Source organism: Plectropomus leopardus, chromosome 2 (genome assembly GCF_026936395.1).
Source record: "Plectropomus leopardus strain MGB_pleo_1.0 chromosome 2, ASM2693639v1, whole genome shotgun sequence".
NCBI lineage: Eukaryota > Metazoa > Chordata > Actinopteri > Perciformes > Serranidae > Plectropomus > Plectropomus leopardus.
In genome coordinates this window covers 19,115,179-19,137,906 of record NC_142177.1, presented here as the reverse complement: position 1 = coordinate 19,137,906, position 22,728 = coordinate 19,115,179, and the positions used below count along the sequence as shown (strand labels likewise).

At 38.3% G+C, this 22,728-nt stretch overlaps 3 protein-coding genes across 6 annotated transcripts in view; 2 read left to right on the top strand and 1 right to left on the bottom strand.

Annotated features, from left to right (window-relative positions):
- The window catches only part of tsfm (Ts translation elongation factor, mitochondrial), a 78,010-nt gene extending 67,035 nt beyond the window's left edge, over positions 1 to 10,975 (top strand). The window contains exons 2-8 of one of the 3 annotated variants that reach the window (XM_088087339.1): positions 1,125 to 1,202; positions 2,811 to 2,988; positions 7,752 to 7,904; positions 8,600 to 8,728; positions 8,836 to 8,958; positions 9,559 to 9,640; positions 10,368 to 10,975. In XM_088087339.1, coding sequence (XP_087943465.1) covers positions 1,125 to 1,202; positions 2,811 to 2,988; positions 7,752 to 7,904; positions 8,600 to 8,728; positions 8,836 to 8,958; positions 9,559 to 9,640; positions 10,368 to 10,762 — 1,138 coding nt within the window. In that variant the 3' untranslated portion in view covers positions 10,763 to 10,975. Of the gene's footprint in view, positions 1 to 1,124; positions 1,203 to 2,810; positions 2,989 to 7,238; positions 7,387 to 7,751; positions 7,905 to 8,599; positions 8,729 to 8,835; positions 8,959 to 9,558; positions 9,641 to 10,367 lie in introns of those variants that run through there. The other 2 variants (XM_088087345.1, XM_042503764.2) reach the window with 2 other exon arrangements.
- endou (endonuclease, polyU-specific) lies at positions 1,481 to 5,721 on the bottom strand. Its single transcript, XM_042505687.2, has 9 exons — positions 5,647 to 5,721; positions 5,404 to 5,526; positions 5,197 to 5,319; positions 3,656 to 3,833; positions 3,354 to 3,559; positions 2,230 to 2,343; positions 2,021 to 2,127; positions 1,790 to 1,932; positions 1,481 to 1,704 (listed from the first exon to the last, which is right to left on the bottom strand). The coding sequence occupies exons 1-9, from the start codon at positions 5,702 to 5,704 to the stop codon at positions 1,584 to 1,586; spliced, it is 1,173 nt and encodes a 390-aa protein (XP_042361621.1). The 5' UTR covers positions 5,705 to 5,721; the 3' UTR covers positions 1,481 to 1,583.
- Positions 10,976 to 13,054: 2,079 nt separating the features above from the next.
- On the top strand, positions 13,055 to 18,139 carry myl6 (myosin, light chain 6, alkali, smooth muscle and non-muscle). Of its 2 annotated transcripts, XM_042503777.2 has the most exons (7): positions 13,055 to 13,194; positions 13,496 to 13,523; positions 14,638 to 14,781; positions 15,328 to 15,501; positions 15,726 to 15,803; positions 15,948 to 15,983; positions 17,721 to 18,139. In XM_042503777.2, the coding sequence occupies exons 1-6, from the start codon at positions 13,192 to 13,194 to the stop codon at positions 15,974 to 15,976; spliced, it is 456 nt and encodes a 151-aa protein (XP_042359711.1). In that variant the 5' UTR covers positions 13,055 to 13,191; the 3' UTR covers positions 15,977 to 15,983; positions 17,721 to 18,139. The 2 variants fall into 2 exon arrangements, with proteins under 2 accessions (XP_042359711.1, XP_042359719.1); XM_042503785.2 differs by lacking the exon at positions 15,948 to 15,983 and having other exon boundaries at positions 13,056 to 13,194.
- The last annotated feature ends 4,589 nt before the right edge of the window (positions 18,140 to 22,728 follow it).

The following is a 22,728-nucleotide window of genomic DNA, read 5'->3' as shown; positions in this document are numbered from 1 at the left end:
TTGCCCCATTAGGCACAGTTTGATCGTGCCCCTGGGAGAACACCACATTCTCTTGGTCTGTAAGACTGTTCACGAGAGGTTACACTGCAGATTAATAGACTGTCTGGTTTACCGTTTTATTTATGCATGTGGGTGCTAAAGTGGGCCACTTGTGAAAATACATTTCTTTTTTTATTTTATTCCTGCTTTATAAAAAGATCTTGGGAATGAAAATAAGCTGTTGTGATACGTTTATATCACCACATATATTTTGACTGTTACACAGAAAAATCCCTCTCAGACTTGTTTTAAAGCAGGGATTCCAAACCTTTTAGTTAAGGAACCCCTTTATACAACTGAGTGAACTGACGACCCCTGACTAAGTGACATATTTTATATAATATTCTGTGTATAACTCTAACAGCACAAAGCAACTAATAAAATGTTTTAGAAATACAATGAAACCAAATAGTGAACACAATAACTGCAGGAAGTTTATGTAAAATGAGCAATTTGGATGAATTTTGAGAAGATTATTTCCTGTGAATAGTACATCAGAGACTTTCTATTTCCTGATCCTTTTTAAGAACCTTTCATACACCTTTCTTCGCCCTGACGCTTGGCCATTGTTCCTTTTGGACTTTGGTTGTTCTAACTGCCTACATTTCTGCTGCAGGATGAGGCTGTTTAGCATCGTGTGAAGACTTTGTGAATATAGCTTGTGTTCAGGTCTTTATCTTGCCCTTATCCTGCAAGATTGTTTTTCCTAATTGTCTGTTTTAATAATAATCTGATAATCTAAACTTTAGAAATAACATTTCATATAGTTTTCTACAGAGAAATGAATGAAATTATGAGATATAGATATTATGCCCATTAAAGTCAAGAAGGCCTTGTGACCCCCTGTGAAGCCTTGGCAACCCCTAAAAGGGGTCAGGACCCCCAGATTTGGAAACAGCGTTTCAAAGTATATAGGCCTACTTATACTGCTTCTAATGTTTTGCTTAACATAATTTTTTTCCACATTATAATTGAAAAAAAAACTCTGAAAAGGGGCTGGGAGCAGATCCAATCTTTCCCCCTAATTCAGAAATTTGCTTGCAGTAAGATTCTCTTTTCTCTTTCTCCACTGCTGCTTGCACTAGGTTGACAGGGACAGAAAAGTGCGTATCAAGATGGCTGGCAGAGTGTTACAGGGAACTTCGGAGATTTCAGATTTCTTTGTGAGTGTTTTGTTTAGAAGTCCGTTCCCCTGAGTTCCCTGTATTAGACAGCGGATGGCTTTTGTATTAGTGAGGTACCTAATCTAGCTTTCCCAATGTTTATTTGAGTCTTAGATTTGAGAGAAATGCAAAGACATCGCTCCCTTCAGCAGCAGATCAACTTTGATCAGATACACCTCAAGGTCAGATATTTTAGGGGACATAAACATTAGAAAAACATTTTTTTTGAGTTGGGAGCTTTAATTAAATTTACAAATGCGTCTCACTGCGAAAGGTGCTTCAGTTGGGATATTATTATTCAAAGTGTTTTCATCATGAATGTAATGAAAAACAAGCAGACTCCCAATAAGCAAGTTGCTTAATTTTTAGCAGATGGCAGCTTCAGTTCCTCGGGGTTGCAGGAAAGGCAGAGCCGATGTATTTCTTGCCATCACCATAGAAAGAATTATCCCAGGTATAAGTTTGGATAATGAGCTCCTTCCCTCCCAGGCTCAGACGACACCTGTTGATGAGAAACAATAAATAAAATTTGAATTGGAAAACGCTTATATGCAAGAAACCATCTCAGGACATGAAGGTGTACTCACTGTTTCCCAGGGCGAGCGATGTAGCAGAGGCTGTATAAGGCAAAGTCAAACTCAGGGCTGCAGCCGATGACTGCAGAGCCGACCTGCTTGTAGTAGCCCTCCCACATGAACTGCATCCCCATGACATCAGGGTAGGTAGTCCACTGAGAGCAGGTAGCGAGAAAATGAAGGGAGTGCTAAACATATCACAGTTTAAATCAACATATTGAAGTCTATATTGTGAATGCTTACAGGTCCATTGAAGCTGTGGCTGTAGTAGTTCAGCTTTCCGCTTTTCTCCAGAAGATAAAACTGGATCCAGTTGTGGAAACCCGACACCTTTCCTCCTTTGATTTCTCCTATTACAAAATATGTTTTTTAAGTTTTAGTTTTTTAATAATACAAAGTAAATATAGTTGCAGGGTTTTTGTTTTTAACAAAAAAATCTGCTCTGTCCAAACCTGCAAAAATGTGTTCAAAGCCGCTGGAGTCCAGTTTCTTATTGTTGCGAGAGTACAGACCGAACCACATCATCTTCAGGTCCTGAATAAATTCCTCCTCTGATGCATAGACGCCTGAAATTTTAGAATAACAAGCACTTTAAACATCAGAGCAGAGACTGTGAGACGTGAAGCAATTTAGGTACTTTAAGGCCCAGACACGCCAAGCTGACTTCAAAGAGCTAGTGGTGACAAAGGCCGACTGTTGTGCGCCTCAGGTCACCTGTGTCTTGGCCAAAAAGTTGCTCTTGAACACAATGCAAAGACGACTGCCAACGGCCTGCTAGCATGTCTGCTGACAGGACAGATTCAAGTCGCTATCTAGCAAATTAGCACATTGACAACACAACCCGATGAAAAAACAAATTATATTTACTGTAATGAAGTAAACAATAACACAAATAATTACTGACCGTTTCTGCTAAAGTGCTCTATGGTTTAAAAAAAAATCTCACCTCATTTACTGAGTTTGTTTGGCCTCTTGGCCTCTTGACTTTAGCTGTTTGCTTAAGTTCCTCACTTCTGTTTCTCTTCTTGTGCAGTGAACTGAACTCATATCAGAGTGAGTTTTCTTACCAGCGAGCTCCACTGCCTCTGATGCCAATTCAACATCCAAAAAACAGGCAACAAGGGCAAACTTGTGGAGGTCATACAGCAAAAAATAAGGCGACAGATGTTCATCCACGGCCCAACGTTGACCAACAGCCGACCGTCAGACTGGTACGTGACAGCTTAAAACCTTTTGCACCTGAATGCATCAAAAACACTCTCCCTGTCTGAATAATATCTTGAACTGAATCTGAACACATGGCCATGACACAAATATTTTTATATTCTGTGTAATTTACGCTTTCAGAGAATATGATTATGTCTAATGTTTGTCATTAATATACAGTAATAATTAGCTTATATTTAATAGGAAAAAAACCTCTCCCAGTAACTCCAAAACTTCACATTTCTAAGTTTTCTCTAGTATTAAAGTAGTCAACAACAACAAATGAGTAGTGCTGTATCAGTATCAGGATGTGTATACTGTGTATTGTTTATGTACTATACTTCGTACTATAACACACGGAGTTAGTTACCCTTAGTGTAGAGGAAAGCAAACAGCTCTCTGCCCAGCTCAGTGTTGGACATGGTCTCCTTGAGGAAGGTTTCCTGCTCAGCCAGCTGCTGAGGACTGAAGTCCTCCGTCTGTCCTGTCATCCTGTTGTAGTTGTCCAGCACAGCCAGGAGGGCAGCGTAGGTCGGTCTGGAGAACAGAGCCTCCTCATTCAGGTACTGGAACAAGCTGGAGGCACAAAAACAAACTTAAGATGACACAGGAAAAGTGACATCAAGATCAAGAAGAAGAGAAGACATTGCTCTGTTAAGACCGTCCTCTTACGGTTGAGAGGCGAGATCGTCCTTGGAGCTGGTCTCAGAGTTGGGCACCAGAGCCTGAGGGTCAATGATCAACTCTGAGGCTGAAGCCTTGTTGGAATCCAGAGCGTAGAGCGTCTCAGAGAGAGCCTTGATCTCAGCATCACTGATCACACTGCCTCCACCACCACCACCCGCGTCACCTGCAGACCATCACACACACGCACGCACGCACGCACGCACGCACGTACGCACGCACACCAAGATAATGTCTTCATTTATTTCTGCATTTCTGAAGCACGTGTGGTATTAACAGTAGTGAAGGTTATGAAGTGTATTGTGAAGTGAATGAAGTGCACATTTTAAGTACTTTACTTGATAACTTTCATTTTGTGGTGCTTTATAATACTAATTTAGAGGAAAAGCTGTACTTTTTACTCCATTAAGTTTATTTTACAGATAAAAAATATTATTCAAATTAGAGTTACAAAAAGATCAGCACATAAATATAATGTGAAATATCTTAAGCGGCTGCAACTTTAAAAAGCTGCTTACATCAGTTATGTTAATATGATAATGTAAAACACTCTGAAAGGGGTCATTCCTCATGACTACTTTTACTTTTCATAGCGTACATTTTGTTGGTAATACTTATTTATTTTAGTAGATTTTGAAAAAAAAGACTTGTATTGGAATATATTTATATTTATTTTTTTAATTTAAATATTTTTGCTACAATATTATTACTTTAGGGGGGAGCAGGGTACAGGGCAGCGCAAACTGAACCTTTCTTCTGCTTTCAGTGTGTCTTATAGCACAACAGCAGCATCTGCTGGTCAGATACACTAAAAAGATTTGACCAAGAGAGGCTGGCCACGCAAGCTAACAATGGAGGAAGAAGTATTCAAATCCTTTGCTTAAATAGAAGTACTGATACCACAGTGTAAAAATACTCCATCACAAGTACAATCCTACTTCAGCAAATGTAAAGACGTATTGTGAGTAAAGTGTTCTTTAAATGCCAAAAGTAGAAAAACAAGTTTTGCTAAAAAGTGGCCCTCGTGATTGATAATAACTTACATAATTGACGCTTGATCGCAGAAGTGTAGCTCATTTTAACTCCTTAATATACTGCTAGCTTTAGTCCAGTAGTTTCTGACCCTTACTAAAGGTCATAAGATAAATCAGAGGCGTCATGAGATGATTAATGGGAGACGGATACAGAAACAAAGTATTCAAACAATTCTTTTCCCTTTTTTTGTGAAATATTTGGTAGTTTGAGCCACAAAATTATTTCTATGGAAACCATCTGAGAAGTTTAGAGGGAAAATCTGTTTTTGGTGAATCTGCTGACAACTGGTAGACATCTGACTGAGAAACTGATGTATTTCAGAGCAGCACCATGGGGCAGATTGTTTGACTGCTGACTGCTTAGATCCAGCGTCCACCATGTGAACATGACCAGGTGTCATATGCAGCTGCTGACACGCAGAAACCTGCAGACTAACGGTGTGATATTCTGTGTGGCACGTGAGATAGCTGTCGGTGACACATAGTCTGTCTTACTGTCACAGAGGTCTGCGTAGTCGCTGCAGCAGTTGTTGTACTGGCTGCATTTGGAGTTGCAGTGGCACTTGTTTTGAGAGTTGTATTTCTCACCACATCTGCCTTTACATGATAAGGCTCCAGCTAGAAGGAAAAGAAACACACTTGTGGCATATTTCCTCAGAAGTCTACAATGTGTTAGTTGTAAAATAAGCTTTTGTCACTCACCTTTGCAGACTTCAGCGTAGTCAGAGCAACAGTCTTTGAAGCGCTCACAGGACGGGTTACACTGACAGGTGAAACTACTGTCTGTTCCAAAACCACACCGACCCACACACGAGTCCAGGGTGTCTGAGAACCAACAGGACAGACTTAATGACAATCCTGTTTATAACTGTATTATATAGTAATACACCTCAAATAATAAGATACAATAATAAGATACAATGAAATTACTACTGAATATCTTACTGCTGTATCCCTGGTGGAACAGGGTCACCCAAAGTGCAAGGACAGCGACGACCTTCATCTTGGCTCAGCTGCAACCTGAAAATAAGCTGAACTAACTGTTATCTTAACACCCTTTTATAGCACATTTCACGTGACCAAACCTCGCAGTAACTCGGCCCATAAGTCAGGATGTGAATCCCCATCGACATCTTCAGATCAGATAGATAGATAGATAAAATCTGTTTTCAGGTGTGACACTGTAACTTCTTAATTATAAACGTTGGTTCATAATTGATTTGTAAAGGATTCATGACTGATATGTTGCAGTAGGAACCTCTTAACATTTTTTTTGGAAAGGTGCAACTAAACTTTCTATCTCTTTTCTGTGAATCTCCACACCTGTGTAGCACACAGGCGTCACTTTGATGTATCAAAAATAAATCCTTATCAAGGTGTGAACTGTGATAATGACTGCCAGCGTAGACATTAGGTTATTTTTCTGACAATTTAAATCCTGTTGAATTAAAATTATTAAGCAAAATGTCCTCTTTAGCCCAATGCATTTTAAGGTTACATTATCCAAAATTAAAAATCTAATTATTTTGTATATATTAAACATTAAAGAAGGAGGAGCCTTTAGTGTTTCTTCTGCCAGAGTGAACAGATGTTGTATTTCACAGGGATTATGCAAGACAGCTCTGAATACTCAGAATAGCTCACCTGCCTAAGTGTCCTCCCTCATGTTGATGTTACATGCTCCCTCTGCAGGTGTTTTTTCACTGGATTAAAAAAAAAAAACACCATACCAGACAGCAAAGATGCATGTAGGTCCTTTAAGTTATGCATTCAAATAAGATGTTTATTTATGTCTGAGGCTTTCAGGTGCTTTCAAACAGACAATGCCAAAACACTTGACAACTGAGAGCAATTAGAGAGAACTTAATTGTAAAGCAAGCACAGTTACTTTGCAGTTACAATTGCTCCTACTGTCACTGCAGTTTAAATCACTGTTGTCGTCTGTAAATATTTATGAAATTGCAGCTTTTTCCTTCTTCCTGCTTGATCAGAAATGCTAAGATTTGAGGTCAGAATCATCATGCAATCTGTTGATGGAATACCCAGTGTCAAGTACCAAGTAAAAGTAAAAGGTAAAAACCCAGCATAGTAAATATTACTTAAATAAAAGTATACTTACTTAGAGTACCAAAAGTAAATCATTGGACGATAACTTGTGATGCACTAATGTGTAAGTGTTACTCATGTTACAGCTGGAGAGGTGAGGCTTAAATACTTCAGGATAGCTTAATGTATAATGATACATCATATTTTATTTGATTTATATTTTGGATTCATAATTTGAAGCTGTAAAGTAACCAGTGACTAATATTGTTAGATAAATGATGTGGAGGTAAATGTAAAATCTTGGCTATTCAAAATGAAGTAGATTGGAAGTATAAAGTATCACAAAATGGAAATACAAGTACCTCAAAACTACATAGTGTAGTACTTGAATAACTGGACAAAGTTACATTCCACCACTGAGAATATCAACATTTGAAAATGCAGCTGTGCTCCCGCACTGTAGGGGACGCTGCACTGTTTTAAGTTACGCTACTTTGAGCGTTTTTGTCCCTCCGCGGCCTCCTTACACAGCGTGGAGTTCAATGACGTTCTGAGCTTTCATAAGTCAGCTCTCCTCTTCATGGTGCAAAGATGTCTTTATCCTTTTTATTAAGAACAATTACGAGAGATGTTGCAAAGGTGGGCGCATTAAACTTTACTCTTGTCATGTTTTTAACATTGAACCTCAACATTTAGCCGTCACGAGCTAGTCTTTCAGTTCGCTTTCTTACTTTCTGATTGAGCAGCTCAGCGTCACTGGGCCAGTTTCAATGGGTTAACTCATTCTTAATTCATGTTTGTAAGAAATCATTGTCGGTCAGTATGTCTGCAAAATATTTAACTGATAAATGGTATTAGTCGTGACAGAGTTTTGTCACATGCTGCTGTCTACCAAAGACAGAGTAAGCTGCGTCACTGTTTTTTTATTTTATTTTTTTATTTCTAAATTTTTGAAGTTGTACTGCACACTGTGTGATACACCATCTCTCCTCTGTGATCCTCAGGTCAACATCTGCCAACATGTCCAGTCGCTACACACAGGCTGTCAGCTTCTGGCCGCAGATAAAGCCCTCCTGATGAAACTGCGGAAAAACACCGGATACACTTTCATTAACTGCAAGAAAGCACTGGAGAAGTTTGATAATGACATAACACAGGTAACCCTTTCTCTCTCATAACAAAGGGTTCCCCCGGATCCTTAAAAAGTCTTCAAGGGTATTAAATTATCTAAAAATAAGACCTTAATTGATATTGAATTGACTTAAATTCATCTTTCAAAATTCTTACAAAAAGTTCAGACATGGGAATCAGGATTTTGGGAATCTCTTTTTTTTCTGACGTGTTGTAAAATCAATCGGGAACATAGCCTTTAATTTTTGTTAAATAATTTCAGAAATTCCCTTTCCAAAGTCGACATGAAGGGAATACAAGCACTCAGATCTCACATGCATAGTGAGAAACACAAAAATCGCCAACAAAAAACACCCAGAAATACCAGATATTTGCCACTTCTGTTGGTTAACCAAATGGATACCTTAAAGATAATACAATATGTTCTGTTTTCTATGTCTTCCTCTCTGAAAAGGGTTGTGCAACAACATCTGATGCAGATTATCTCACCGTTTCACTGGATTAAAAAAACAGTGTTTTATATTAAAATAAACATTTGAGCAATCTAATATTTTCCTTAGTCAATTTCGGTTATTAGAAAATTGGTCTTAAACTTCATTCCTTAAGCTGCAGGAACCTTGTCAACCTCTAATGCATTCACAGTACAGGTGCGGTGTGCAGCGTACCTGTGCGGTGACCACTGAAACAACCAGCTGTGTAACTGATGTAATTTAACTTTCAGGCAGAGAGCTGGCTACATGAGCAGGCCCAGAAGGAGGGCTGGACTAAAGCAAACAAACTGGAGGGTCGCAAAGCCCAAGAGGGTCTGATCGGCCTGTTTATAGGAGATAAAGCTGCTGTCATGGTGGAGGTAAGGCCAGTGGGTCAGGGGTTAACTCCCAGCATCATTATGTCAGTTGATCACTTTCCAGTTAATGACATTCAGCATTATTTGTTATCTTTGTCTACTTGACACAGGTAAACTGTGAGACAGACTTTGTCGCCCGCAATGAGAAGTTCCAGCAGCTGGTGAAGGATGTGGCGTTTGCCACTTTGGCTCACCATCAGAATAAAAAACAAAGCCAGACAGGATATGTGAAGGTACGACCACATACTGACTGCAGGAGTTAAACCACAGCAACTTCTTTCTTCACTGTGAAGCTGAAAGATGGAAAATCCCGTAATTTGATTTCATTTAATTTTCTCTTAATATGTGAACAGACACATTATGTGGGCGGCTATACCGATGTGGCTTTATACTCCAGTAAAACCAACTTGTTACAATAGATCTTTTTCACAAAAGTAGGAACAGAAGGAAATACACAGGTGTAAATAATACGATTAAGGATGGCTGAATTCCATTTAGCTGCTTCAATTTCAGGGTCCTGGTATTTTGCACACTGGCTCACTGTCATTATTATTTGTTATTATTATTTGTTGACAATTGGTGTACATAAACACTTAAAATGTCCTCATGTGCTTAAAACTATAATTAGTGTGTTCACAAACAATTTATCTCATTTTTAAATGCTGAAAGTAAAATGTTTCTTGTTTCCCATTTTCTGTAAATGTCTTCTAGATGTCGATATAACAATATGCAGTATACTATATAACAACACACGGCTGTTTGTAAAACCGTTCCCGCAGCCCTCTTTAGTTTGCTCCATGTTTATTCTTCTAATGTACGACATTTTTTTTCAGAGTATCCTGGCAGGTGATGAGTTAAACAACCTCAGTGTGGATGAAGGTGCTTCACTTGCTGACAGGGTGGCTCTCACAATAGGTCAGTGAGAAAATGTTACTTTTTTTTCCCTGAAGTCACACTGCTTCAGTTATCTCTAAAATGCTGTTTTTATTTTTACCAGCATTTCAGGATCTCAATTCAGCATTTTCACCAGTGATGATGGCAGCGACACACACGTCTGAATTTAAGTTAATGCTGACAACATGCTTGCTTTTGTTTTAAAACATAGCTGGACAGAGACTTGTTCTTCTGGACATGCTATAAAAAGAGTGTGAGAAGTGCAACATATATACATACATTTTTTTTGTATTCCAAACAGACAAGCATTTGTGAAGTTGGCTGGTTAGCATTGTGGCGCATTCAGCAGCGTAAGAGCCAGATATTTTCTTCAGGAGTCGGTAAAGACTACAACCAAAGCCAAACGAGAGTGAACTTTGGTCTTATGTTCATCAGCTGGACACAAACACTAATCTCTGCTAACAGCGTGCTGCATCTGCTGGATGTTTAAAGGAGAACTACTCCTTTTCAAAATTCATACATGTTATTTTTATGATCAAAAACAGAAGTGAACATGAACACCTCTCTTCGAAATCAAAAAACTAAAATGCTAAAACTTAAGTTCTTAGATGATGAATTGGGAAAAATGGTCTCAAGTCTCAAGTTTTCTAAGATTAAAGTAACTCAAACATGTCATTAAATGCCATTGATGTAAAATCAGTTTATTTCACCTTTCATTGATAAAACGTGTTTCTCTTTTTTCTCTCAGGCCGCCTTGGTGAGAATATGTCAGTGAGGCGGGCAGTGACTGTTGGTGTCCCTGCTGAATGGCACATTGGTTCGTACATACATGGCGCCGTGAGCGGCCAGACTGAGGTGGCCATGGGTCGGTACGGCTCCCTGGTCGTATTTCAGGGTGGAAAGGAGGAAGAGCGGGAAGTTCTAGGACGTAAGCTTGGACAGCATATAGTGGGAGAGGCCCCAGAGTCCCTGGGCAACATGGATGACCTGCCTTGTGGGGAAAGTGAGACACGCCTGCTGCCTCAGACCTTCCTGGGAGACCCCAGCAGGACTGTGGCTCAGTTCCTTAGGGGCCAAGAGGCTCGAGTGCTGGACTTTGTCCGATTTCAGTGTGGCGAGGCAGCCAGTGGAGAAGCAAATTGAAGGGAGGGAAATAATTTATCAGAAAATATTTGTCACGTGTCTTTATGTAATATGGAGAAAAATTGCAACTAGTCATTTATTCTTGAACATTCAGACCATCACAAAGTGTCATCATCAATTTCAAAGCAGAAAATTTACAGTAGGTCTACCGGCACTGATGCCAGATGAAATTACCAGTGCAACAATAAAATGATTTCTTCTGGAAATCTTAAACCATGTTATTTTTTTACTACTCACTGTTTTGAATAATAAGAACCACTTGAACATCCTGTTAATCAGGTAACAGGATGTTAAGTGCCAATCTAGCGGAATAATTTTCATCTTTTTTGGGGGGTTTTTTTTTTTTTTTTTTTTGGCAATTTTTGCCTTTAGCAAGCTGGAAGCAAAGGACATTGTATTTGTACACGGAGTGCCTAATCTCTCCACCAAGCTACCAGGTGCCCCTATAATTTGTATCTTTATGAATACTTTCTGAGTTCCTTATTATGGAATAAAACTCCTTCCTCTGGCCAGTTGAATTAGATCTTTACCCACACTGGTTGTTTTTTTCAGTATTAACTGTCCTTCACAGTTCAGTTTAAAAAAGGTTTATTGTGATTACACACAAACACTGAATAAGTCTCGGGAGCAGACTGAAGTGTTTCAATAATACAATCACCTTTATGCTGTTTACATTCTTATCATGTTGCTGGCGTTGGTGGAAGAGTCTTGCTATTGTTACGCCCTCTGATTTCTACTCCCTACTCCCGCCAACATTGTCTCCGAACTTAATGACATCACCTGAGTGCACACGCACTAACTTGAGTATAGCTTTTCCATTTTCATCCAGGGAAACTAAAAACAAAAAAAAGAGCTACTGATTAAACATTTAAGTTTGAGTTCAATTTATTTATACATCCAACTGAGTGAAAATAAGTCCATATTTCCCACATTTTTATCCTAACATGTATGTACATATGAGGTGCAGTGGAAGAAATGATCATGTCAAGACAACTTTTCCTATTCTATATGCACTCTCCCTAAAAAAGTGCATTATGAAAGATACAAATATACATTTTCAAAGAAAGATAACCTTAAAACTCACCCATAAATAACAAAAACAGCTGTTGCAATAATGAAAACAACATGGATATACATATGTGGATATAACACACTTTATAAACATTGCTGACTGATGCATTTCAGGACTTGGGAGGTGCATGCAATAAGAGCTGGTCATGAGTGATGAGTCAAAGGTATACTTGGCAGGATTTTCAAAAAAATGTACAGACGCATAGAGAAATAACCCCTCTAAATTCTCACTTACGACCCACTGGATGTGTTTGATGGTTTTACTGCAGGGCTTCTATCCTCTTCCGCTTGTATTTTGCAATTTCCTGTGTTAAATACTAATTAATATACTTATAAATACTGATTTAATGTTAGAAATCTTATATTGTCTACCCAAGAGAGATAAAGACATGCTGAGTGGAAAGGGAGGTTTCACTAATACTTTCAACTTTTGAAGTTTTCTTATTCTGGAATATTTCAGTTTGTAGTACTACATACACATCTTGTGTATTATTTTTATTCAGGGCCAATAATGATTATTAATAGGCAATGAGACCAATAACTGAGATTTGGAAACAATATGCATTTACATTAAAATGAAAGTCTTTCTGTCAATATTTAGAATTTGGAATATAACAAACTCCAACACAAAACTTTTTAAAAATGCCTTTTGCAAATGTTTAATCAAAACTAAGACTTCCAACATCATATACAGTTTGTCAGCAACTTTTTTTTTTATAAAGTCAAGAGAAAATTTAAAAAAAAAGGTCTCCCTGAGTTTATACATATTAAAAGTTCCTCCCATGCTGACACTTTCCTGGCACTTTTTAATTAATTTATTTTATTGGCGATCATTAAAATAAAACACCGTTACCAAATTGGCAAAATGCCAAATATCAGCCATGATAATTGGTCAAGCTGATGATCTGCCCACCCTTAGTATAATCATTATAACCTTGCTAAAATAGTTAAGTTTAAGTTGGCCTGAGACTTTTGCCCAGCACTGTAAATACAAAACATGACAATTTTAAGTGCAATGTCCATTCCTGAAGCTAAATAAAAAATAAGCAATTCCCTCCCCTATACTATTTGAATTGCCTCCCCCGTTTTCCGCCTCTCCCTCCACTCTTTTAAATAAGAAATAGTCCCTTAAAGGAAGCCTTTTATCATTACTAATCATGAAATGAGGGCTGTGGCATGTTGCACCCCTGCAGAAACGCGAGCAGTGAGGCTGTGGAGTCGAGGCCTGTGATTGGCTGTTGCTACACGAGCTGAGGTGACATCATCGTTAGCAGCAGTTAGCCGGTGTCCTCCTCATTAGCTCAGAAAAGATACGAGACCGTCGCCCGTCTGCCATCAAACAGCTCCCAAAAACAGACATGGTGAGTAAAGATATCGCTCCAGATTAAAATATCCAAATATGTACCTTTAATAGATATTTTGTAAACGACAGCGCCCTGCTTTTTATTTGAATATTTTGAGAACCATTACTGTTACGGTTGACCCACTTTAGCTAACGTTAGCTGCGTATCTCTGACGGCCTGCTTCATTCAGGCTTTAAGCCTTTCGCCACAATCCTTTTCTCAACTGTGCTTTAATGGAGGATTAACTAGAAGCATCTTAACGTCAAACTAACGCCAGTCTGTTTTTCCCTTTGTGCTATTTTATCGCTGTCTCAACCAGTCGGACTTCACAGAGGACCAGATCATGGGTGAGTTCACATCTGATGAGCAAAAAGGGACTCCTCTTTTTAATGGTTAAGGTTATGCCAACAGATCATGGTCGTAATATTTGAAATATATTTTTAAATTCGCCACTCTGACCCTGTAGCTCGACTTTTCCCTCTACAAACCACTGGAGCCCCCCAGGTACCTCATCCTGACAGACTGAGAGCTGATAAACTAATCATTCAATAACTGTGTGAGGTTCAGTGTTAGTGTGCTCATGTTTGTCACTTGATAAATGTGATCTGAATTCATCACGTGTGCCACTGTATGCTATACTAACATAGAAAAAAAGAAATCCTTTAGTAAAGCATGTGGGTGTTTTTGCACGCTGATGTTAAATAATTAAAAAAAAAACAGGTTAAATATCTGACATGGCAGTCATATTAAAAACAGGGTGTGTTTTAGCAGTATGGATCACTGTGTTTGCTCTTCACTAAATACTTTTTGCACTCACTAAAAGAGAAACCGATTGTTGAAAACCACTTACTTGATGGTGTTGCAATAATAGGACAGAAATCTTGGAGGAGTTGGAAACAAATCGTGCTTTTAAGGATAGAGTTCACTCCCAATAACCCCACCCACTGACACTGGCAAGAGTTTTTGAAGAAAATGAGTTTTGTAGGTTTTTTTATTTAAACAAAACAGGTTATTTCAGTTTTTCCTTCAAAGTGTGTTTTCTTCCTATTTGATACCAAGTAATACCTGAATACTGATTACTAAAAGCTGATAATGTATCATCAGGTATGGAAGAGCTAATACATGTCATTATTTATGAGGTGAATGCATCAACAATAGGCCACGGTACTCTGATGACTGTTCATGTTTTTATCACATTTATTTTCCCAGAATGTTTTGACAACACATTTTTGACAGTATCAGCTGATTCGTTACCTACCTATGCAGCAGTGTAGTTGCTCCTGCCATTGAACTGCAAAAATAGACTTTTTGCATGGCTCATTGTAAAAATAATTTGTGCAGTGGAATCAGACGATCTTCACAAACAACTTAAATGACACATGTAGAGTACTTCTGTGGGGTTTTAAGCCCTTGGATGTTATGCATTGTGTCTGCATGTCTACTTCTCTGTCTCCATATCAGAGTTCAAGGAGGCCTTCCTTTTGTTTGACCGGACGGGTGATGGGAAGATCACCTACAGCCAGTGTGGTGATGTTATGCGGGCCCTTGGACAGAACCCTGTTAATGCGGAGGTGCTCAAGGTCCTGGGAAACCCCAAGTTAGAAGGCAAGCCTTTGATTCACCAGCCACAACTTAAATACAACACTTCAGCCCATTATATTGCCAGTGCCTTGGCAACAGTTATGTTGGGTGTTGTGTGTACAATTAAAATCCCTCATTACAACCACAGAGAACTAGTGTGCTGAACTGCTATTTTGTTGGGTATACAGTGCATTTTTTTTAGTTTTCTTTTAGTATAGGTGACCCATAAAAGACTTGCAAGTCCTTTATTCTTAATGAACTGTGTAAGGTCCTCTGTGAACAAATGTTAACAGTTAGTATGTATGAAGGTGTGTAGAATGTGCAAAAGTTCAGTGCAACTTGTATGTTTATTGGAAAGACAATACTTTATCTTGTACTCTTCATTAACTTCAGTTAGCAAACAAAAGAACTTCTTCGCCTGTGGAAAAGGCCAACTAAATCCTGTGCATGTCTTCCTGACATCCATACACATCTTACCTTTTCAAAACAGTTCTGGATGTGTAAAATAGTAATTGAAAAACCACAAGCAACTTCATTTTTAAGTGTCCTCTGTTATTGATTGACTTGCAGAGATGAACTCAAAGATGCTGGATTTTGAGCAGTTCCTGCCCATGCTTCAGGCCATTGCTAAGAACAAGGACCAGGGCTCCTTCGAGGATATCGTGGAGGGTCTACGTGTCTTTGACAAGGAGGGAAACGGTACAGTGATGGGAGCAGAGCTGCGTCATGTTCTCACCACACTAGGTAGGTCCACAAAAACCTGCAAAACACCAAGACTTGTCATTAATCATGTACGAGTTAATTAAATCCCTATCTAGTTGAGTTAACTGTCTTATTGTCATGCAAAGCAAAATCCTTTCAGGCATTTATCTAAGCCAAGAACAGTGTAAACAAACGTACTGTCTCTTCTTTCACAGGCTCATTCTTTTCTTAATTGTGTCTCAAAACCATTCTTCGTTGTGTTCCAGGTGAGAAAATGACAGAGGAGGAGGTGGAGACTCTTTTAGCAGGACATGAAGACGCCAACGGCTGCATTAATTATGAAGGTAAAGCTGCAGAGCATTTAAAATGATTCACTGAAGTGTGCCTCAAGATAATGATGCGTCACTACTGTTGTGGATTTACAAAACAACGAGAGTCATTGTGTCTTTGTGTCACATGCTCACTGACTCGGTGTTCCCGCCTCACAGCCTTTGTCCGCCACATCATGTCCGGCTGAGCAGAGGGTATGAGCAAAACCATGAAAGCCCTCCTCGCTGCTGATCTCATGATTCAGACAGAGAAACAGCTCACCACTGCACAGAGGCCTCACTGTCCCCCAGAGAGTGGGTGTTTGTACACGTCCGAACATGCAGCGGCAGTGCGGTACAGCAATTATAGTCACTTTCTTATATCTAAAAGATTTTTGGTTACGCCCCAGAGGCAGCTTAAGTAAGTCAACAGGAGTTATTTACCAATGGCATCATGCCAACAGTGACAGCCAAAAGAATAAAATAACTATAATTGCAAATTATATGAAAATGAGGCTCCTGCATTTACAGAACTGTCAGTGAAGCTTATTCTGTGGCCTCTGAGCATTGGTGGTGTTCTCTGACCTTAATTTTCTGACTTTTCAACCTTAAACCTTTCTCTCCTGCAGTGGTCCTTTGCCTCTCCTGGCTGTAGCATCCCTGCATGTCTCTATTTGGCTCCCATGATCCACGTCCACAGTGGCTTTGAAAGGAAAATGACCGTACAGACACTGAGTGTGAAAGTGTGAAAATACAAGGAACTAGAACGCTGCAAACAAATATTTTTTAAAATGTTGTTATTTTCATTTAATTTCAGTTTAGTTTATTAAATATATTCTTATTAGTAACTAGGTACAAAAAATAGTCATTAAAAAAAGAGATGCTTTATACCAGGTATATTTTATTTTAATTTCATTTTTTATTTTATTATTTTCATTTTCAGTGGTGTTCACTGCGGGAATCACTAAAATTAAAATGGCAATAAAATACAAATACATGGTTATTTTAATTAAAAACTAAACAAACAAAAAAACAACAACAAAAAGCAGACTTTGAGTCCTAGCTTTGATAATAGTCAGTATTGATTTTAAAAAGTATTATTTATATTATTGGTTTGTTTTCATCGACCCAATTGCCAAATCTCCATTAAATCTTACCTATGTTCTCTGCTTTTTGTAACAGTTAAAAAGCTGATTAATTGTGTCTTAAATGTTCTCCTTCAGTTGCCCTACCAGGCACGCTGCTGTCTGCTCTGCGGCCACGCTACACCTTTATATTTTTGTCTTAAGGCCACGACACACCAAACCGATGGTCCTCCATCTGTCCGCCCATGTTGGACCAACGACGAGCGCCTAGGGTCCTTGTGGCCGTGGTGTATCCTAACCATCCTAACAGAAACGTTTCCTGATGGTTTGTGTTGTTGGTTACTGCCGCGTGGTAAATACGCTGTGTTCTTTCAACATTCGTTTGTCTCGTTAATGTGCTAACTGGCTAACTAGCGTCATAGTGGTCTTCCAGTTTCCTGCTTTTAACGATGAACACAAATGACTGCCATCTGCTGGTATGGAGGAGAACATCCTGTCGTGCAGGCACGTGCTTCGGTTCGGTGTGTTCTAATGCAGTTTTTTGGCTGAGACGTGTCAAAGTGAGGTGACACAGCGGGGTGTGTAGCAGCCTGTCCTCTGATGTCGGTTTGGTGTGTCTTGGCCTTTAATGCAGTTGTTTTCTTTCCAGATGTCTGACCTCCTGTTCTTCCCTCTCTTTTCCCAAATTGCTTTTCAGTTTTTAATATTTTACCAAATGTTGGTCAGCTCTGGTCTTTGGTCCTTTTCACTGGCAAGGAGAGAGCTTGTATCCTCGCCAGCAGTTATTGTATGTGAAGTTTGTTCCTGCTTTCGTCTGTGTTACGATTTAATTTTGATGTTGTGTTCCTGTTTCTCTCTGTCATGACAGAACTTGTTCGGATGGTGATGAGCGGCTGAGGATTTCAGAAATACGCTTCCAGCTTTTATTTTACTCTTGAATGTTTTTGTATTGTTTGTCTTGTATTGTCCTTCTATCCTTGTCATCCTACCTCCAACAAGCCTGTTTTCTTTTTCTTTTTCTTTTTTTTTTTACATCTGTATTTGATTTAAAAAGTGCCTTTTCTGTAGAAACCCTTTCATTTCATTTTCCAAACATTACTCAGCCTCACAAGAACAATCTGCGTTCCCCGCAGCCGCAGCGTTCCCCTCATTATTAGACCTGTTCCATCTTTGTCAATCAACCTGTCAGTCTTGTTGTCAGCAACTTTTTTTGTTTTTGTTTGGATGGATATGCTAATGTGACATGTTACATTCAACAGTATTGAATAAACATTATTTCCAAAGAGACTTTTGGCCTTTGAGTCTTCTACCTAAAGCAGTACTGGAGAGGATCCGCTGCAGTCTGTACTTTATCAGTAGCGCAGTACTAAATTGTCATCTGTAAAGAGTGAAAAGAACAGGACCTAGGACAGAACCTTGTGGAACACCATTTGCGATTGCAACAAATTCTGATTTTACAGTTCCTACTGCTGCACACTGCTGTCTGCCCATGAGATCCTGAGCCAGCTGTATGCTGTTTTATCGAAGCCAATATAATCTAACTTACTTAAAAGCTTTGCATGATTAACTGTGTCAAAAGCTTTGGAAATGTCAATAAAAAGAGCTGCACAGTGTTTTCTGTCATCCAAGGTAGAAATTATGTAATTTAAAACGAGAGTGGCAGCAGTAACAGTGCTGTGCTTTTGTCTAAAACCAAACCTGGATGGACTTAAAATAGAGTATTCTAAAAGGTATGATTTAAATTTTTCCATTTGCTAAACATTCTAAAATTTTAGCAAGGCATGACAATTTAGAGATAGGTCTGTAGGTGAAAGGTTAGAAATATATGTTATATGGTTAACTAAAATAGGTGCGTCAAATTTATTCTCACCAATAGAATATTTGTATCCAAAGCTAATAAGGCATTAAAGACTTCATCAGAAGAAATGGGTCGAAGCATACATTTTGGCCAATGATGGGGGTGGGGAATTAAAAGCAGATAAAAATTAATTTAAGCCTTCCTTATTGTGACAGGACATTCGTTCTGAAGCGCCTCAAATTAACCCAGTAACTGGCCTCAACAATACGCCTAGCAAGGACTCAAGACATTGCTTTTTCTGTGGATTTTTGGAAATGCTGGTTCATGGTGATTTTGGCTGTTTTTGAAACATTCAATGCTATGGCTTGTCTCAGCACGCTATTTTATGCTGTTCTGTGGTGTTTTCATCTGTTTTTGGGACATGTCATATTTTGACATTTTTGCCATACTATAGCCTTGCTTTTTTGGTCATTTTTTCGACATGCTGTTTTCTGTTGTTTTTGGCTATTTTTTGCACGTTTTAATGCTATAGCATCTCTCAGCACGCTATTTTATGCTGTTTTGAGATGTTTTCAGTTGTTTTTGGCCGTGTTTTGCAAGTTTTAATGCTATGGCGTGTGTCAGCACGCTATTTCATGCTGTTTTGAGGTATTGTTAACTGTTTTTGGGACATATCATTTTTTGACATTTTTACCATACTATAGCCTTGCTTTTTTGGTCATTTTTTCGACATGCTGTTTTAAGTTGTTTGTGGATATTATTTGTACGTTTTAATGCTATAGCATCTATCAGCACGCTATTTCATGCTGTTCTTACGTGTTTTTAGCTGTTTTTGGGACATGTCATTTTTTGACATTTTTGCCATACTATAGCCTTGCTTTTTTGGTCATTTTTTCGACATGCTGTTTTACGTTGTTTTTGGCCGTGTTTTTAAAGTTTTAATGCTATAGCATCTCTCAGCACGCTATTTCATGCTGCTTTGAGGTGTTTTCAGCTGTTTTTGGGACATGTCATTTTTTGACATTTTTGCCATATTATAGCCTTGCTTATTTGGTCATTTTTTCGACATGCTGTTTTACGTTGTTTTTGGCCATTATTTGTACGTTTTAATGCTATAGCATCTGCGACTACACTATTTCATGCTGTTTTGAGGTGTTTTCAGCTGTTTTGGGACATGTCATTTTTTGACATTTTTGCAATACTATAGCCTTGCTTTTTTGGTCATTTTTTCGACATGCTGTTTTACGTTGTTTTTGGTAGTGTTTTGCAAGTTTTAATGCTATGGCGTGTGTCAGCACGCTATTTCATGCTGTTTTGAGGTATTGTTAGCTGTTTTTGGGACATATCATTTTTTGACATTTTTACCATACTATAGCCTTGATTTTTTGGTCATTTTTTTGACATGCTGTTTTAAGTTGTTTGTGGATATTATTTGTACGTTTTAATGCTATAGCATCTATCAGCACGCTATTTCATGCTGTCTTGAGGTGTTTTCAGCTGTTTTTGGGACATGTCATTTTTTTGACATTTTTGCCATACTATAGCCTTGCTTTTTTTGGTCATTTTTTCAACATGCTGTTTTAAGTTGTTTTGGGCCATTTTTTGCACATTTTAATGCTATGGCGTGTGTCAGCACGCTATTTTATGCTGTTTTGAGGTATTGTTAGCTGTTTTTGGGACATGTCATTTTTTGGTTTTTTTGACATACTATAGCCTTGCTTTTTTGGTCATTTTTTTGACATGCTGTTTTCTGTTGTTTTTGGCTATTTTTTTTTGCACGTTTTAATGCTATAGCATCTCTCAGCACGCTGTTTTATGCTGTTTTGAGGTGTTTTCAGCTGTTTTTGGGACATGTCATTTTTTGACATTTTTGCCAGCCTTGCTTTTTTGGTCATTTTTTCGACATGCTGTTTTAAGTTGTTTTGGGCCATTTTTTGCACATTTTAATGCTATGGCGCGTGTCAGCACGCTATTTCGTGCTGTTCTGACGTGTTTTTATCTGTTTTTGGGACACATCATTTTTTGACATTTTTGCCATATTTTCGACATGCTGTTTTAAGTTGTTTTTGGACATTATTTGTACGTTTTAATGCTATAACATCTGCGACTACACTATTTCATGCTGTTTTGAGGTGTTTTCAGCTGTTTTGGGACATGTCATTTTTTGACATTTTTGCCATACTATAGCCTTGCTTTTTTGGTCATTTTTTCGACATGCTGTTTTACGTTGTTTTTGGTAGCATTTTGCAAGTTTTAATGCTATAGCATCTTTCAGCACGCTATTTCATGCTGTTTTGAGGTGTTTTCAGCTGTTTTTGGGACATGTCATTTTTTGACATTTTTGCCATACTATAGCCTTGCTTTTTTGGTCATTTTTTTGACATGCTGTTTTACGTTGTTTTTAGCCGTGTTTTGCAAGTTTTAATGCTATGGCACGTATCAGCACGCTATTTCATGCTGTTCTGACGTGTTTTTAGCTGTTTGTGGGACATGTCATTTTTTGACATTTTTTCCTTGCTTTTTTGGTCATTTTTTTGACATGGTGTTTTAAGTTGTTTTTGGCCGTGTTTTGAAAGTTTTAATGCTATAGCATCTTTCAGCACGCTATTTCATGCTGTTTTGAGGTGTTTTTAGCTGTTTTTGGGACATGTCATTTTTTGACATTTTTGCCATACTATAGCCTTGCTTTTTTGGTCATTTTTTCGACATGCTGTTTTAAGTTGTTTTTGGCCATTTTTTGTACGTTTTAATGCTATAGCATCTCTCAGCACGCTATTTCTTGCGGTTTTGAGGTGTTTTCAGCTGTTTTTGGGACATGTCATTTTTTGACACTTTTGCCATACTATAGCCTTGCTTTTTTGGTCATTTTTTCGACATGCTGTTTTAAGTTGTTTTTGGCCGTGTTTTGAAAGTTTTAATGCTATAGCATCTTTCAGCACGCTATTTCATGCTGTTCTGACGTGTTTTTAGCTGTTTTTGGGACATGTCATTTTTTGACATTTTTGCCATACTATAGCCTTGCTTTTTTGGTCATTTTTTCGACATGCTGTTTTACGTTGTTTTTGGCCATTTTTTGTACTTTTTAATGCTATAGCATCTGTCAGCACGCTATTTCATGCTGTTTTGAGGTGTTTTCAGCTGTTTTTGGGACATGTCATTTTTTGACATTTTGCCATACTATAGCCTTGCTTTTTGGTCATTTTTCGACATGCTGTTTTAAGTTGTTTTTGGCCGTGTTTTGAAAGTTTTAATGCTATAGCATCTTTCAGCACGCTATTTCATGCTGTTCTGACGTGTTTTTAGCTGTTTTTGGGACATGTCATTTTTTGACATTTTTGCCATACTATAGCCTTGCTTTTTTGGTCATTTTTTCGACATGCTGTTTTACGTTGTTTTTGGCCGTGTTTTGAAAGTTTTAATGCTATGGCACGTATCAGCACGCTATTTCATGCTGTTCTGACGTGTTTTTAGCTGTTTTTGGGACATGTCATTTTTTGACATTTTTGCCATACTATAGCCTTGCTTTTTTGGTCATTTTTTCGACATGCTGTTTTAAGTTGTTTTTGGCCGTGTTTTGAAAGTTTTAATGCTATAGCATCTTTCAGCACGCTATTTCATGCTGTTTTGAGGTGTTTTCAGCTGTTTTTGGGACATGTAATTTTTTGACATTTTTGCCATACTATAGCCTTGCTTTTTTGGTCATTTTTTCGACATGCTGTTTTACGTTGTTTTTGGCTGTGTTTTGAAAGTTTTAATGCTATAGCATCTTTCAGCACGCTATTTCATGCTGTTTTGAGGTGTTTTCAGCTGTTTTTGGGACATGTCATTTTTTGACATTTTTGCCATACTATAGCCTTGCTTTTTTGGTCATTTTTTTGACATGCTGTTTTACGTTGTTTTTAGCCGTGTTTTGCAAGTTTTAATGCTATGGCACGTATCAGCACGCTATTTCATGCTGTTCTGATGTGTTTTTAGCTGTTTTTGGGACATGTCATTTTTTGACATTTTTGCCATACTATAGCCTTGCTTTTTTGGTCATTTTTTCGACATGCTGTTTTACGTTGTTTTTGGCCGTGTT

What these genes read in the sequence shown, in the direction of transcription:
- endou (XM_042505687.2), bottom strand. Translation starts at nt 5,704, where the DNA reads ATGAAGGTCGTCGCTGTCCTTGCACTTTGGGTGACCCTGTTCCACCAG. An exon ending in CTTTGAACACATTTTTGCAG is followed by an intron (nt 2,128 to 2,229) that starts GTTTGGACAGAG and finishes ATTTTGTAATAG; the next exon opens with GAGAAATCAAAGGAGGAAAG. An exon ending in GCCACAGCTTCAATGGACCT is followed by an intron (nt 1,933 to 2,020) that starts GTAAGCATTCAC and finishes ACCTGCTCTCAG; the next exon opens with TGGACTACCTACCCTGATGT.
- myl6 (XM_042503777.2), top strand. An exon ending in CACAGAGGACCAGATCATGG is followed by an intron (nt 13,524 to 14,637) that starts GTGAGTTCACAT and finishes TCTCCATATCAG; the next exon opens with AGTTCAAGGAGGCCTTCCTT. An exon ending in GGGAAACCCCAAGTTAGAAG is followed by an intron (nt 14,782 to 15,327) that starts GCAAGCCTTTGA and finishes ATTGACTTGCAG; the next exon opens with AGATGAACTCAAAGATGCTG.